At 43.4% G+C, this 16,057-nt stretch overlaps 2 protein-coding genes and 2 long non-coding RNA genes across 8 annotated transcripts in view; 2 read left to right on the forward strand and 2 right to left on the reverse strand.

The window, feature by feature from the left end:
- Positions 1–4,529, forward strand: part of DNM1L (dynamin 1 like) — a 45,066-nt gene extending 40,537 nt beyond the window's left edge. For all 4 annotated transcript variants that reach the window (XM_033163435.1, XM_033163438.1, XM_033163437.1 and 1 more), the window contains 2 exons: positions 2,803–2,962; positions 3,780–4,529. In XM_033163435.1, the coding sequence (XP_033019326.1) occupies positions 2,803–2,962; positions 3,780–3,836 (217 nt within the window). In that variant the 3' untranslated portion in view covers positions 3,837–4,529. The remainder of the gene's footprint in view (positions 1–2,802; positions 2,963–3,779) is intronic.
- On the reverse strand, positions 32–7,643 carry LOC117054514. The gene is made up of 2 exons (XR_004427506.1): positions 7,372–7,643; positions 32–213 (listed from the first exon to the last, which is right to left on the reverse strand). It is a non-coding gene; the product is annotated as an uncharacterized LOC117054514 (long non-coding RNA).
- Positions 6,816–7,493, forward strand: LOC117054513. The gene is made up of 2 exons (XR_004427505.1): positions 6,816–6,926; positions 6,968–7,493. It is a non-coding gene; the product is annotated as an uncharacterized LOC117054513 (long non-coding RNA).
- Positions 7,644–8,440: 797 nt separating the features above from the next.
- Positions 8,441–15,674, reverse strand: YARS2 (tyrosyl-tRNA synthetase 2). 2 transcript variants are annotated; one of them, XM_033162642.1, is made up of 5 exons: positions 14,866–15,674; positions 11,249–11,416; positions 9,481–9,636; positions 9,109–9,279; positions 8,441–8,900 (listed from the first exon to the last, which is right to left on the reverse strand). In XM_033162642.1, the coding sequence occupies exons 1-5, from the start codon at positions 15,666–15,668 to the stop codon at positions 8,720–8,722; spliced, it is 1,479 nt and encodes a 492-aa protein (XP_033018533.1). In that variant the 5' UTR covers positions 15,669–15,674; the 3' UTR covers positions 8,441–8,719. The 2 variants fall into 2 exon arrangements, with proteins under 2 accessions (XP_033018533.1, XP_033018534.1); XM_033162643.1 differs by lacking the exon at positions 9,481–9,636.
- Positions 15,675–16,057: the final 383 nt, after the last annotated feature.

The raw sequence follows: 16,057 nt of genomic DNA on the forward strand, positions 1-16,057 counted from the left end.
ACCCTTTCATTGCTTTATTAATTCTGATAGGTTTTTTTACCGTGCAAAATATAAATACAGTTGAGCAGCTCTGTGTAGTTTCTTTCTTGCACTTCATTTCTAACGGACTGTTTCACAAAAATAACCATGAGGTTTTAGTGTTTTAGCACTTTAGTGCAGAAACAAATGTTGCCATATTGTGAGTTTTGTCTTCAGGGTTGTTGTTTCTAAATTCTGTAAATACAAAATACGCGCATCATACAACCAATTTATTACCAAATGATACTCTAAAACCATCTGTTATACCAGGGGTCAGCAACCTTTTTCAGCCGTGGGCCAGTCCACTCAGACCATGTGGTGGGCCAGACTATATTTTGGAAAAAAATATGAACAAATTCCTATGCCCCACAAATAGCCCAGAGATGCATTTTAAATAAAAGGACATTCTACTCATGTAAAAACATGCCGATTCCCGGACCATCCATGGGCCGGATTTAGAAGGTGATTGGGCCACATCTGGCCCCCGGGCCTTAGATTGCCTACCCCTGTGTTATACCAATGTTAGTCTATCTCAAGAGTAGATCCATTGAAATTAAGTTCATTCATTTAAGTGAGTCTGCTCAGAGTAGTCTGAGGTGGCCTCAGTAGCATGGAATGCCATCAGCTTTGGCTGGTGCCCTAGCTACAGTGAGGGGGGGGGAGTATTTGATCCCCTGCTAAATTTGCCCGTTTGCCCTCTGACGAAGAAATGACCAGTCCATAATTTTAACGAAAGGTTTATTGTAGCTGCGAGAGACAGAACAACAGGAAAACCCCCAGAAGACAAAAGTCAGAGGTTGATGTGCATTATAATGAGTGAAATATGTATTTGATCCCCTATCAACCAGCCAGATGTCAGGCTACTTGGTACAGTATCTTCACTTTATGTAATGAGCTGCTGTAAGGGAGAGGTCTTACCTGTAATCCCAGCTCATTACAGTACCTGTACAAAAGACACCTGTGGACAGAAGCAATAAATCCAGCAGATTCCAAAGTAGCCACCATGGCCAAGACCAAAGAGCTGTCCAAGGATGTCAAGGACAAGATTGTAGACCTGCACAAGGCTGGACTGGGCTACAAGACTATTGCCAAGCAGCTTGGTAAGAAGGTGACAACAGCTGGTGCAATAATTCGCAAATGGAAGAAACACAAAATAACTGTCAGCCTCCCTTGGTCTGGGGCTCCATGCAAGATCTCATCTTGTGGAGTTGCAATGATCAGGAGAACTGTGATGAAGCAGCCCAGAACTACACGGGGGGAACTTGTCAATGATCTCAGGGCAGCTGGGGCCATAGTCACCATGAAAACAGTTGGCAACACACTATGCCGTGAAGGACTGAGATCTTGCAGAGCCTGCGAGGTCCCCTTGCTCAAGACAGCACATGTACAGGCCCATCTGTAGTTTGCCGATGCACATCTGAATGACCCAGAGGAGAACTGGGTGAAAGTGCTGTGGTCAGATGAGACCAAAATCGAGCTCTTTGGCATCAACTCAACTCGCCGTGTTTGGAGGAGGAATGCTGCCTACGACCCCAAGAACACCATCCCCACCGTCAAACATGGAGGGGGACATATTATGCCTTGGGTGTGTTTTCACCTTCACCGCATTGAAGGGACGATGGACGGCACCATGTATTGTCAAATCTTGGGTGAGCACCACCTTCCCTCTGCCAGGGCAATGAAAATAGGTCGAGGATGGGTATTTCAGCATGATAATGACCCAAAACACACGGCCAAGGCAACAAAGGAGTGGCTCAGGAAGAAGCACATTAAGGTCCTGGAGTGGCCTAGAGAGGATCTGCAAAGAGGAGTTGGACAAAATACCTCCCGAGATGTGTGCAAACCTGGTGGCCACCTACAAGAAACGTCTGACCTCTGTAATTGCCAACAAGGGTTTTGCCACCAAGTACTAAGTCATCTTTTGCAAAGGGATCAAATACTTATTTTTGTCTTCTGGGTTTCTGGGGGTTTTCCTGTTGTTATTCTGTCTCTCGCAGCTACAATAAACCTACCATTAAAATTATGCACTTGTCATTTCTTCGTCAGAGAGCAAACAGGCAAATTTAGCAGGGGAGCAAATACTTTCCCCCCCCTCACTGTACACACCTATCTGGACAGGGGTAGTCTGACTTCTGTTACCTACACTCTGGTAACCTCTAGGCTAGATTGCTGTAATGTGTTACACGTTGGGCTGCCTCTGAAGATGGTTTGGGCACTTCAGCTGTTGCAGAATTCAGCAGTCAGCTTGCTCACCGGGGTAAGACAGTTTGAGCATATAGCACTGATCCTAACCCAACTGCATCAGCTGCCTGTTGGTTTCTGGGCCCTATTCAAACAGCTGGTTTTGACCTTTAAGGCTTTACATGTCTCAGGACCACAATACAAGGACTGCCTCTTCCCATATGAACTAACCTGGATCCTGCAACCATCACTTGAGGTCATTTTTATATGCCCCCTCCATGAGAGGTCTGAAGGGTGGCAACATGAGAATAGGCCTTTTCTGTGGTGGCTCCCTGCTTGTGGAATGTTCTCCCTAGGGAGGCTCACCTGGCACCTCATTACATATTTTTAGGTGCCAGACAAAAATAATTCCTCTTCAACCAGGCCTTTGGTGGTTAAATCTTTTAAGTGTTTGGGGGAAGGTTATTAATCACCGTTATGTATTTTGTGTTTTTTATGTTGTAATCTGCCATGATCTTTGGGTGAAGGGTGGTATATAAACTTAAGAAAGAACCCTTAGCTCCGTGGGTTATGTGCCTGATCTATTTTCTTGCTTGCTTTCAGTGTGCCAAAAGCAGTAATGCATTTTCTGGTTAACCATGTGAAAGACTCTCTTCAGAGTGAGCTAGTAGGACAGCTGTACAAAGCCTTATTGCTGGATGACCTTTTGACTGAATCAGAGGACATGGCTCAGCGCAGGAAGGAGGCAGCTGATATGTTACAGGTACTGCAGTCCCTTTTCTATAACAAGCCAAGTTAGCTTTATGTTATTTTCATACTTTGCCACCGTGAGCCTCACAGTTGTGTCTTACATGAGGGTTTGGTTCTAAGGGTTCTGCATATATGCAAAAACACATACACTCAAACCCTTGGAATCGCTTCTGCGCAAGCTCCAGGATGCTCTCATGGGGCCATCTGAATTCCTCTGAGATCTTGTGGGAGCATCCCAGACCTGGCAAGTAGAGGGAAGAATCTGGCACAAAAAGAGCTTTAAAGCTCTCTGCCTTGCTTGGGAAGCAAGGCCCTTCCCGCATGCCAGCTTCACTTGTAACTTGTAGGATTTCAACCAGATGGCCTTCAACTGTGTAGGATTGAAATTGTGCAAGTTAAATGTGCACAAGATGCAGTTGTACTGTACCCAAAATTCAAGATCTAGTTAGTGCACTCGTTGGCTGATAATTTCTACCATTCCTTTTCCAGATAGGACTGTGTGCAAAGTTCATTGGCTAGACATGATCAGAAATAAGCAGTGTTTTGGCTTGGTTTGTGAACCAAACCAACCCATCCCTTCCCTAATTCTTAAAGTATGTGAAGGGAACTTGCAGAGGCCAGCATTATTAGGCATACTCCCCCTGCCATGACGGACTCCACTGAAGTCAGTGCTTTGTTGGCCTCACCCCTGGTGCTACCATATTCAGCCTTCACTTAATTATTGCCCAATGATTGTTTTTATTGTATTACTTTTGTTGTATATTTTTGTGGTTTATCACTGCCTGTGTCTCGACAAGTATAAATCACAGCAATTTCTGTTCTTGTCCTAGGCCTTGCAGCGAGCCAGTCATATTATTGCTGAGATTCGAGAGACACACCTTTGGTGAAGGGCTTCTCCAGCTGGGTGAAGAAATGGATGACTTGAAAATTGCTAGGCATTATATATACACCTATGAACTTCTATGTTTACTGCAGTATGTATAAATCTGCTCACATAAAGACAGTTCAGTTTGGCTTTCTACGGACAGAAGAGTATGCTGTACTTGCAAAACAAGTCTCATATAATCAACGTATTTTCTTTACTAGTTTCCTGGTGCAAAGACCAAGGTCTATTCTCCTGTGAGGAATTGGACTGGACTGAACTTAAGGAAATAACCATGTAAAAATTCCAGTGCCTGGCTTGCTAAATGAGTTACCAGTGGTTAGGATGAACTGTGTAGTATTGTGATGTAGCCTTTTAAGCTGGTTTTGCAATATAGGTTTTTCAACCATGAAGAAAGGACACCACGATATTTTCTTTAAGATGAATTTAATTGCATGCTCTCTAAAGTCTCAAACAGATAAACAGCACAGTAGAAATACTGCCTTATGTGTACCCTCATGTTTTAGAACCTTAAAAGAAATATCTGGCTAACTTCCAAAATGCATTGGCTATTTTTGTCCTTTAGCTAGATAAATCTGGAATAAGTGGAGATTCTGCTAAGAAGCGTTATCAACAAAGAAGTAATCAGAATTTGAAGAATCCTCATGTCTGGGACCAAAACCTGTGGACCATCCACTTGTGCAGTTCCAGACTAACAGAACAGCAATATTAAAAGGTATTGTGGCAGATCAGGTTTCTCCTAAATCATTGTGAAAAGAAGTAAAGAAACTTTAGAAAATATTGGTGTAAAAACAGCTGGCCTTTAGATTAATTCAATGGCCCCAACCCATTACTGTTTTTGAGCTACTTTCATCTTAGGTGTTGGTGTAGTAACTTGCTTGATTATCTGCCATAGTCACCAAAATCAACAGTAATGACACTTTAGTTCCTGAAGATTTTGTAAGTTTATGTTTGAAGCACAGTACACCTGCTCACACACAACATTTTTCCTGCATGGAAGGAAAATATGTTACTTTGGAGGAACTATGTTTTTAGATTGCTGTGAGGTGCATATCCTAAGTAGATATTGCCTTCCTCAACGTGTGTACTTGTAGGTAAAAAATAAACCCTTGGCCTTCACACATTGTGTACAGGATTTTGTCCACTCAGTCCTTACACAACAGGCTGAAAAGAGTAAACTGAGCTTACACTTGAGACAAAAGGTATTGGACATAAAATGGGAATGTTCAGTAGCAGTTTGAAAACATGCTATTTCTCTCTTCTTCCCCTTACAGTATATTGAAACATAATTGTGATGGTGCCTTTGAGGGTGGAGGCACTTGGAACCCTCCTCAAAAATCATACATACAGCCAAGCATATTGAAAATAAAATCATGCTTTAAGATCGCTTCTGATGCTTTGGCAAATCTGTGGCATGATGATACTTAACTCAAGATGAAATGTTAAGTCAGCCTCCTGATGGCTATGTTAACTTCCTAAGTTCAGTGAACCTGTACCTAGTGCCCGCTAACGTAGAATCACCTCATTCCCCGTTTCTGTTCTTCAGGCAAGAATGTTGTCACCTAAGTAACCAAAATGGCACCACCCCATACCCAAGTGAGCAGTATGGGTGGGAGAACTCCTATGTTTGCAGAAATACAAAAAAGTAAGACTAACTTGAATGAAACCCAGTCCAGTGAGGGGTAAGGATGCCCAGTACCCAGGAAGTGGTGTTGACTGGTGTGGGGGAGGGGGAGGGTGTCATGCCAGGTAGCAGAAAGAATGGACTAAAGTAATTTAGGGCAGGAAACAAGAACACTCTGCTGACGAGGCTATACATCTAGACTGATGTAATCATGTTTCACTAAAGAATTAACCTATAAAGATAAAAACAAAAACCCACTGATAGTATCAGGTGTGGGACCTTTGGTCCACTAGATTACTAGCTACAACATTCACTATCCCTGGCTGTGCCTGCTAAGACCAATGGGGGTTGTAGTTCAGCAACATCTGGTATAAACTAACAAGGTTGCTGAGCTGCAATGGTTAAAGGCCTTTGGAGGATGTTTGACTGATAAATTTGTCAAAGGATAAAAAGACAACTAAGAATTAATTCTGAGTAGATGTCAAATTACTATGAATTCTAATTTAGCCTGTCACATCCACTGTTTTAAAAGGTATAGATTTTGCCAGACACATTAAAACACGGCCTGGTGAAACCAATGAGCACTGTCCCATGGAAGTGGGATTCAACATATATCCTTGCTTGCTGGATATCAGAGGTATTGTAATGTGCAAATAGTTACCATGCATGGTGAACCACAGCCTAGGCCCCCCCTTATGTGACCCTCATAATTCTTCCCCAAGCCACACTGGTCGCTGGATTGGGTCCTTGAATTCTGATATGGCTCTTGGTTGCCTGGATGGAGGATAGAGGGGACATATGTAGAAATTACTGTAAAAAACTAAAATTTATGATGACATTTGTTGCTTTGCCCCCATTTGGTGTATTCATCATTGGCATGTGGACATCAGGATACAGCCAGTAAAAGGTTCCTCACATTAATATATTGCCTATTTAATTATTATTTATAACCTCACAAAGTGGTACAAAGGTGTGAATTAAGTCTTATGGTGGAAACTTGACCTTGTCAGCCTCAATATTGTTTCAATTTATGACACTTCTGTGATAACCATGGATTTTGAAGCACATGCTAAATGTTCATCAAGATGCTGAGTACAGTATATAGATCATCGGTGGATTGCTACCCCTTGAAAGAATTCCTAAAGGCAATCTTGCCCTAAAAAATACTAAACTACACAAGGAGCGGGGAATTGCCAGCCCACCAGCCTACAAGCCACAAACTCTTTCTACTGACTCCAGCAGTGCTTGTCAAAACTGACTATTGCAGAGTGGTGTTCTTGATGGAAGCTTAACCCACATTCGCCAACATCATACATTCCTTCAGCGATATTTTTTGGGGGTGGGGGGTGCAGGATTGTGTTTGCACCATAGCCACATGTAGCATGCAGCTCCCAGAGACAAAAGATGAAATGCAGCTTTGGGGACCAAAAAGTTCCCCAGCCCTGCTCCATCTGAATTGTGATCACTAAGGTGGGGTCACGAAGAGTCAGACACGACTAAACAACAACAAGGTTTTAAAGGGCAAGCCAGTCTTCACTAGAAAATCTCTTCATACTGCCATGAAGTTTTTGAATAGAGCATTTCAATCTTGCATAGTTTCAAGCAATATCAGCAGCTGTGAATATATTTAAAATAGCAGTTACTAATGCCACTGCTGTACTAGCACTTTCAGTATTGCTTGCACAGGATTGAACACACCACGTTTCTACAAGGTTAGCATGCTATGTACTATATTATGCACTTTGAGTCATCGGGTTGTGTGTGGGTGTGACTGCATTTAGAGTGATTTTCATCCTGCCTCTTAGGCTTCTGTATCTAAGGCAATGGAACTACACAGCTGTACATTTTTTAAAAAAATCACTGCCTAGTCCAACTTAGAATTGAAAATGCATAAGCGAATTGAAAGAACATTTACCTATGCAGACTGAAGAGTAGTTTATCCAGCATCGGCACCAAATGTATGTAGTTACTTCTGTAAATAAAGCTGATTGTGTAGAAACGGCAGTTTTACATCAATAAACCAGATTTTAAAGTATGGTCAGTTTTTAACTTCACTTGCTGAGACAGTTGCTAATAATGGGTAGGGGGTAAACACTAGGTCACTATGTCAAGTTATTCAGCTATAATAATTTTCAGAAGGTGTAAAGCTTGCCAGCTAACTCATTTGTACAAGCAGCCTCTTGGAGTAGGTGTTATTTAAAGGTGTAAAATTCAACCTACTGGTAAATTATTGAGATAGGGAGCTTCTACCTACTATGGCAGACTGGACAAAACCACTATTGGATCAGAGGCCCAACTGTTCACAGGGTATACATACTTTAACCCTGAGGTAGTAGACCTAGATTAACTATACTTTGCTTAAACATAAGGAACTCCATATTAGCTGGGAATCGAACTGCAGAGTTGGAAGGAACTGTGAGGGTCATCTAGTCCAATCTGCATGCTATAAGAACAGATTTTAGATCTGCTGGACACCTGTACTATCTTATTTCTATACATAGAAAGATAAATTACACCATGAGTTACAAATCCCACTCTCCATTACCTGCTACATGGAAGGACAATCTCCATGTCTCCATATACATTCATCCTAGAGTAACCTTAAGGCATCGACCCCAGCCCATGCTTTGCTCAAAAACAGCTTGATTACAAAGCAGAAAGTTCAACTGAGTAATGAAACAAGCCCTATATTGTTTAGGATAAAAAATGGATTCTTATGTCTTATTAAAACCTAATTGCTGTTGGCATTACAGTGCCACAGTCGTCTGTCCTTCAGCTTCCAGAACACAAAACAGTTGATAAAATAACTTGGTTTTAAAAAGTTAAAACCCATTAAAAACTCAATTAAAATTAGGTTATCTGTGGACTCAGGAGCCAGCTGCCTGGCTTGTTGCTTCCTCAAACAGAAATGGGTTCTTATGTCACATTTACTACCATTCACACCCGTAACACACTAACAATGCAAGTAATAATAACTTTGAGGATTCATTTAGTTTACCTTTATTGTAGACAAGCGTTTTATAACCAATACTTACGATAACGTATTTCAACAGTTGCGTTCTTTGGATAGACACTGCATTGTACCAGACAGTTCCTCCTCGTTTCATGATTGAAGTATGAATTAAGATGCCATCCAATTTCCAGATGATACCAAGTCTCACACAGTGAGAAAAAGCAATTCACACCACAATTCTTGCGAGTTGTTTGATGTGTGTTCTCACTCCACGAAGAAAAATGCAGTCATAACATACTTGAAAAGAACCTCAGCATTTTTGTTCTTCATGTGACAACTGAAGCCATTTCACAACATAGTAATTTCTTTTTCCAATTCTAAGGAGTGACAAGCCATTGCTGAGGATATGTTGTCCAAGAACAAGAACAGCATCGGGATCAGTTACTTTAATGTGGTTTATAGAAACTCCACCACCTGTTATGTCACGATGCCTTGAAAAAAGAAATTGTACATTCAGTGACACGGCTAGACCATCTTACAATAGTTTAAAGTTATAATAACCTGTCAGTGATGACAAATTAGGGTAGAAACTCACTCAGAAACAGACCTACAGGCAATAGCAGACAGCTGAACTCCTGCTGCATACTGTTACAGGAGAGGGGAAGGGAAGCTGCACAGAATATGTAAAGATTAACTTACCCCCTTGGTCCATCTGCAATAGCATTCGCTTTCCGACACAATTCAAGTACTGTTGTTCCAGGTTCAAGCATCAACTCAACATATGGTGCTTCCCTGAAGAGTTCTTGAAGCTCTTGGTCGGACATAGTCTCTAGTGCTGCTATGTCACTGTAATAAAGGGCCCTTGTGCACCTGTTTTTTTAACATAAAAATAGTAATGATCAGTATTTACATTATTACCAAGACTTGCAGAAGTAGCTTTTATCAATGTTAGCAACTTAAAAGACTACTATGCAAATTCTGCATCTTTGCAAAGCTGAAATTTCCTGCCTGCATTTCCATTAACATTTTGGTCCAAAAATCAACATATTAACAGCCTCAGTCTCCCTTTACCTCTTAGCAGATTCCAGACCTGCTTTGCCATGAACAAGCTTAGTTACTTCAGCAGCAAGCCGTTTCTGGGCCCCCCACTTCTCAGGCTCTCTAGCATGCATTTCCATAATGTGTTGGATTTCCGGAAGAGGGAGGAAAGTGAAAAGCTTCAGATACCTTAAAGGGAAAATAGCCACCATCAGAATTTATTGTTTATATGCCTCCCATCTGACTGGGTTACCCCAGCCACTCTGGGTGGCTTCTAACAAAACACGATACAACATTGAACATTAAAAACTTCCCTATACAAGGCTGCCTTCAGAGCCTCATTTTGCTTCTGTAACAGACAATGCAGATCCACACTAATTTCAGCCCCTCAATCCATTCTTTAGATTCCTTAAATTTTTAAAATTTTAAAGTTGTAACATAATCTTGTTAATGACTTGAGTAAAAACTAAAATGCATTTTTATGCTTGCTTTTTCAAAACTGAAAATACTGAATCTAAGTCTTCTGAACAATATACAGAGGGGTAGCTGTGTTAGTCTGGCTTTTGCAAAACCAACAAAAGTCTTGTGGTATCTTAAAGAGTAACTTTGTATTGTTTTTACAGTAACAATATGAGCTTAGGATATGACAATACTATTTGTTGCACCAATCCAACAGCACAAGCCCTCTGCACAGTAAAATCAGAGGCAGTCAAAGATGTAGCAGAACCTCAGAGCATTTTGGGACTTAATAAAAATGTTAAAAACACCATATGCAGGTTTTATAATACAATTGACACTGTGTTCAAAACTCCCATTGTTCTAGGTGCATTTTGCGACAGGGAATTTCATTAGTACAAGCAGTTTCTGAGCTCAGGGAGCAGTACTGTGCCTAAGATTTCAGATTAAAACTGCAGAGTGGAAGGAAAGGGTGGCCTTTTTCTGCCTCCCCACTTCCAACTACTCTCTGAAGACTGGAGAAGAGATCCTCTGAAGAATATTAGGGGGTGGGCAGGGGAAGGACTTGACCATGTGAAAAACGAACTTAATATTTTAGCTGCAGTTCATTCATTTTCAGCTTTGTATTCTTGTTATAAAAAACATGCCTAGACATTCCATTGTTGCGCCCATTAGCTCCTAGCTTTCATATCCGTTTCTAACACTGTTGGAAAGCAGGAAACACTGTGTTATTGTTTATGCAAGGTTAATAACATTTTTTTTTGCCAACAAACTTCTAAAACCTTGGACACATTTTGAGTGTTGCATTAGTTATTTTTAGCTTGGGCTAGATTGGACCCTTTTGCATATACAGTGGTGCCCCGCTAGACGAATGCCTCGCAAGACGAAAAACTCGCTAGACGAAGGCATTCGTCTAGCGGAAGGCTGCCCCGCAAGACGAAAAAGTCTATGGGGCTGCCTCGCAAGACGAAAAATTTTCGTCTTTTTTTTTCGTTTTGCGGAGCGCGGCTGTCATTGCCGCTCCGCAAGACGAAAAACCCGCTAGACGAAAATTTTCGCAGAACGAATTATTTTCGTCTAGCGGGGCACCACTGTATATCTAAATTTTAATTTATGCCCCACCTCTTGCCAAAGGAACTCAATATGGCATACATAGCTTTTACCATTTGAGTCATGACAATCCTGGAAGGTAGATTATGTGAGTGCGTGACTGGCCTAAGATGATTTGGTGTGGGTTTGAGCCTTTGTTTCTCCATTTTTCATCTGACGCTAACCACAACAACACACTAGCAGTCATTTTGTTCGAGAACAGCAATTCACATAACTCTATAAGAAACATACTTGCCTTTTAACAGCGCTATCTGGCTGTCTGACAAAGTACTGATATAACTCAAAGGGAGATGTCCTATTCCTGTTTAGCCAAACTGCATTGCCAGCAGATTTCCCCAACTTATCTCCAGTGGTACTTGTAACAAGAGGCACTGTTATTCCAAATACATCTTCGCCTGTCACCCTAATAGGAAACAAATTACAATACTTAAGTTATGTTACTTGTCAACAGAACATGGTACACATTTAATCTCAAGACCTACAAACATTTCTACAACAGAAAGCAACCCTATTGCCTTCAGCTACCTGTCAAAATCTGTAGATCTGCTTACACAATGAACACTCCTCTCTCATCAGTCACCAAGCATTTAATGAGAAAGGCTGTAGCTCAGTGGTGGAACATCAGCTTTACATGCATAAGGTCCCAGGTCCAATTCCAGCACCTCTAGGCAGGGCTGAGATTGTGCCATCTGAAACCCTGGCAAGCCACTGCCAGTCAGTGCAGACAGTACTGAGCTAGATGGACCAATGGTCTGACTCTATATAAGACAACTTCCTATATTTCCAGGTTTCTATGAAGTGCACTCTAGTCCACAAAATTTCACACCTTCATTAATTTGTTTTTTAGGTGCTGAAACAGATCAACATAGCAACAGCTTCCTTTGCAATATAAGCTTGCAAAAGTAGTTACATTCTCGCAAAAGAAGTTACATCCTTCTTTTGCAAAACAGCATTACAATTATGCTTTCATTTCCAGGGTGCCAAGTCATCCCAGCCGTGCCCTTTCTAAATAGTTGTACCTCCACTTAAGTACCCCTCCGGTTATGTAAACTTCAGGATACGTAAGCGGCAAACCCAGAAGTATATTTCCAGGTTTTTGCTGTGCGCGCATGTGCAGAAGCACTCTACCACCGCACGTGTGTGCGCAAAAGGGGTCCCTCCGGTTGCAGAAACCTCGGGATCCGACCGGAGCTCCGGAACAGATCCCGTCAGCAACTGGAGGTACCACTGTAAAAGCTTATACCACCACTGATAAAACCCAATAGCAGGACCAGTCGACTGTGTTATGGAAACTGCTTCAATAGTAAGGATATGATTAATCCATCATGTGCTTAAACTACACTCCTGCATGGGTGGGCTTCAAGTTGGATGGGATGTGTGCCAAGTTCGATGCCAGTTGGTAGGAAGATGCTGGATTGGGGGGGGGGGGGAGTATGCTGTTTGTGTTGCTACAAGCACTGGTGTTATAAATTTTCTGTATGTATTCAGGAGTGATGTTGAAATGCAATAGAGTAATTAGAGCAATTTTGTATCCTATAGCATCAGCTCTGATGTCATTATCTACCCAGGAGGCTAGCCTCATTTTAATTGCTCCTCACTTCTACCTGCCTCTTACCGCACAGTACATTATCAGTCTTTGAGACTTCCTCTAAGCTTAACTACATGCATATGGAAAGCCTCTGGCCAGAAGCTGTATCACACCTGCATTCTGCACACTGGTATCCTATAATCAGAATAATACCTATCTGCATTGCATATGGGAATAGTTGTGTACACTCAAGGACTCTTACCCTCCTTTGCTAGTGTAGATCAAATCTAAAAACCTTGCCAGTAAAATACTGGGATGTCTTAGGCTGCGATTCCAGTTTAGCCCACTTCTTTAGAAGTATTAACAAAGCACAGAACATTAGGGAAAGGTAGATGATTTACAGCATAGTATTTATTAGACTTGCTAGCTACTTATTGTGCATAGGTCTCCAAACAGCTCACAACAAAAAATGAATAAAATGGAGAAATATAAAAATATGAATCTACCTTATAATGTTAGACCACTGGTCCATTCATCTATTCTGATTAGAAGCAGGTTTCAAGGTCTCATGTAACCTTTTCAAGCACAGTTACCCAATAGCTTTCTAACTAGTAGAGGAGGGAACCAATGATGGGACCTTCTGTGGGTAAGGGAGTGTGCTGTACCTGCTGAGCAAGAGATGTAACACTTCCATAAAAGATGTCACCATGGGAACTTAAGGTAACGTAACAGTGCACTGTTTCTCACATTTATTCATTTTAAAGGTAGAAATGCCTTAGTGTTGCTCGAAAACTAATTATCAATATATCTAGTGATGGAGCAGCAGCCTACTGTATGCTGAAGTAAAAAAAACATACCTACGCTCTAACGTGCCAGGGCAGGGTGGGAATTTACAGTAGGTCCACAATTTATGTGGATTCAATCTCAGCTTTATAGCTAGCCAGCTGCAACTGCACAAATTAAATACATGAAAGGCAGAGAGCTTAAGACAGGCATGTTCAAAGTCCATTTCAGATGCCTAATCCGGCCTGCCGGTTGGTTTAATCTGGCCCCTGTGGCAGTTTATTTCCTGGGGTAAAATCCTAAAAAAAAAAACCTCTCAACTTCAATCCTAAAAAAAGGATAACAACTTTGGTTGGCCCTTTGGTCAGCCCTCACGGCCCTTCAACTTCATCAAATCTGGCCCTCTTTGAAAAAAGTTTGGACACTACTGGCTTAAGAGCTCTTTGGCATTGAAAGAGCTTTTAAGCTCTCTGCCTCACTTACTGAGCTCTGGGAGACCCTTGCATGGGCTTTACATGATACCCCCCGAAAAAAGCACCGTAGCCCCAGCACAAGATGCAATCCTACTGTATAGCAACTTTAGGCAATACTGCTAGTTTCTTCTCCCAACTGCATATCAAATACCAGAAAACAAGAAAAACCCATCTCTGGATTCAAGTTGTACATATTTATATTACACAGAAATCATCTTACAATTATTATGCTTCTGTCTATCAAAATGCTCCAGAGAACTTGGATGGACTGTTTATAAAAAGAATAAATATTAGAAACTACTCTGAGGGGCTTGTTATTTTAAAGGAGTACACTAGAGTTCTCCAACCCTTCAAATTTCCAATTCTTCAATTTGAAAAATGGTAAGAAATGCTTCCAAAAATGCCTCTCATATTTCTATATCTAAGTGAACTGTGAGCAGATTGTCTTGTCTTTATGGCTTATTATTATTGGCTTAGTGCATGATCATTTTTGCAAAATAAAGATTACATGTGGAAAAAAAATGAAGCAACACTCAATGGACTCCCAACTGTGTCCCTCAGCAGCAGCTGTTCCATCAGGCTGTAGCAGTAGGAGAGCTGGAAGGCAAAATCAACTCCTTCAACTCTAGCTCCAATGCTACTTCCAACAGGTTGAAGACCCAGGCCCATTTCATCAGTTCTGCTAAAAGATCAGCTCAATCAGGATCCTCTTGCCTCTGAACTTCCCACAGGGATCTAGTTGGACACAATAGAACAGGATGCCAGACAAGATGGGGCTTGCTGGCCTGATCCAGCAGGCTCTCCTTAGGTTCTTAACTGCTCCAATTTCAGCTGGTCATCATGCACACAACTACTTGACTGGTGAGAATGGATCCGTGACTTTGTCTGCTTGCTTTCCCCCTGTCCTTCCCACCAAATGCCCTTTCGCCTACAACGCACCTGTTGCTACTGATTACGTATGTAAGCTACTTCTCCGCAATAACCTCTCCCCCCATCCAGCTACCCCAGCTTAAGCGTGGGGTGAGCAAACTCCAAATGCAGGCCTCCCCACAACCCCTTATCTCGTACTTGGAGACGAGGTCGTGTCCGGACATGATGTTGCCCATCTGGTCCGCTCCTCCCAGCTGGATGCGGCAGCCATGGTGTCGGTGCAGGTGCAGGAAGTCGTAGGCCTGCAGCGCCGGGTACAGAAACTCGGCCAGCCCCATGCCGCTGGGGCTGCTCAGGCGGGCCTTGCAGCTCTGCCTGCTCAGCAGCGTCCCCATGCGCAGGTGGCCCCCGACGGCGCACAGGAACCCCACCACGGGCTCGCGCTCCAGCCAGCTGGCGTTGTCCAGCACGGCGGCGCGGCCCAGGCGAGTCCCTTCCCCGCTCCAGAAGAGCTCGCGGTGGTTGTCGAAGAGCCTCTGGAGCCCCCGGCGGAGGGAGCTCGCGTTCTCCCGGGCGCGCTCCTCCGGCAGCACCGCGCGCTCCTCCGTGCGGCCGCTGGGGTCTCCCAGGCGAGCCGTGGCGCCTCCCACCAAGGCCACCACGTCGTGGCCCGCGCGCTGGAAGTGCAGCAGGCCCAGCACCGCCAGCAGGTGCCCGACGTGCAGCGAGTCGGCCGTCGGGTCGAAGCCGCAGTAGGCCGTCACGGGAAGGCGGCCCGCCTCTAACAACCCGGGGAGCTGCTCCTCGGCGGCTTGGGGTGGGAATATCTCCTGGAACAGGCCCCGCTCGAGCTGAGCCGCTAAGAGACCCTTGGCCCGAGCCCGGGGCTGCGGCCGCTGGTCGTGGGACTGCCGCCGTCCCCAAGACGCCTGGAGCCGGGGCGAAGCAGCCCTCAGGCCGAAAAGCCAACGGCGGGCGGCTCGTGCCGCGGGCGCCGCCATCTTAGCTAGCGGAAGGGGGTGCGCGCGCGCATGCCGCAGAGCATGTTGGGAGGAGGGGGCGGGGTCGAAGCGTCCCGCCTTGTGCCCTCATGGGGCCGCCCAGAAGGGAGCTTTGGCGTCCGGCCGCGGAAGCCGGTGGGCGTCTTTGTGGCATTAGATGTCAGCTGGCTCCTTGCTTATTTCGTCGAATAAGGAATATATGGTTTTAAAATAATAATGAAAACACACACATTTTTTTTTAAGAATTGCCTTATTTGCCTGTTCTGGACATTGAAACAGAACTTGCTCCCCCCCCCCCAAAAACAACAACATGTCCTTAAGCAATGAAGTGTGCTTGGAGATTCCTTGCTACGACCTAAATTATCAAATGCACAATCGGGGGCATATTA

The sequence above is a fragment of the Lacerta agilis genome, chromosome 10 (assembly GCF_009819535.1).
Source record: "Lacerta agilis isolate rLacAgi1 chromosome 10, rLacAgi1.pri, whole genome shotgun sequence".
NCBI lineage: Eukaryota > Metazoa > Chordata > Lepidosauria > Squamata > Lacertidae > Lacerta > Lacerta agilis.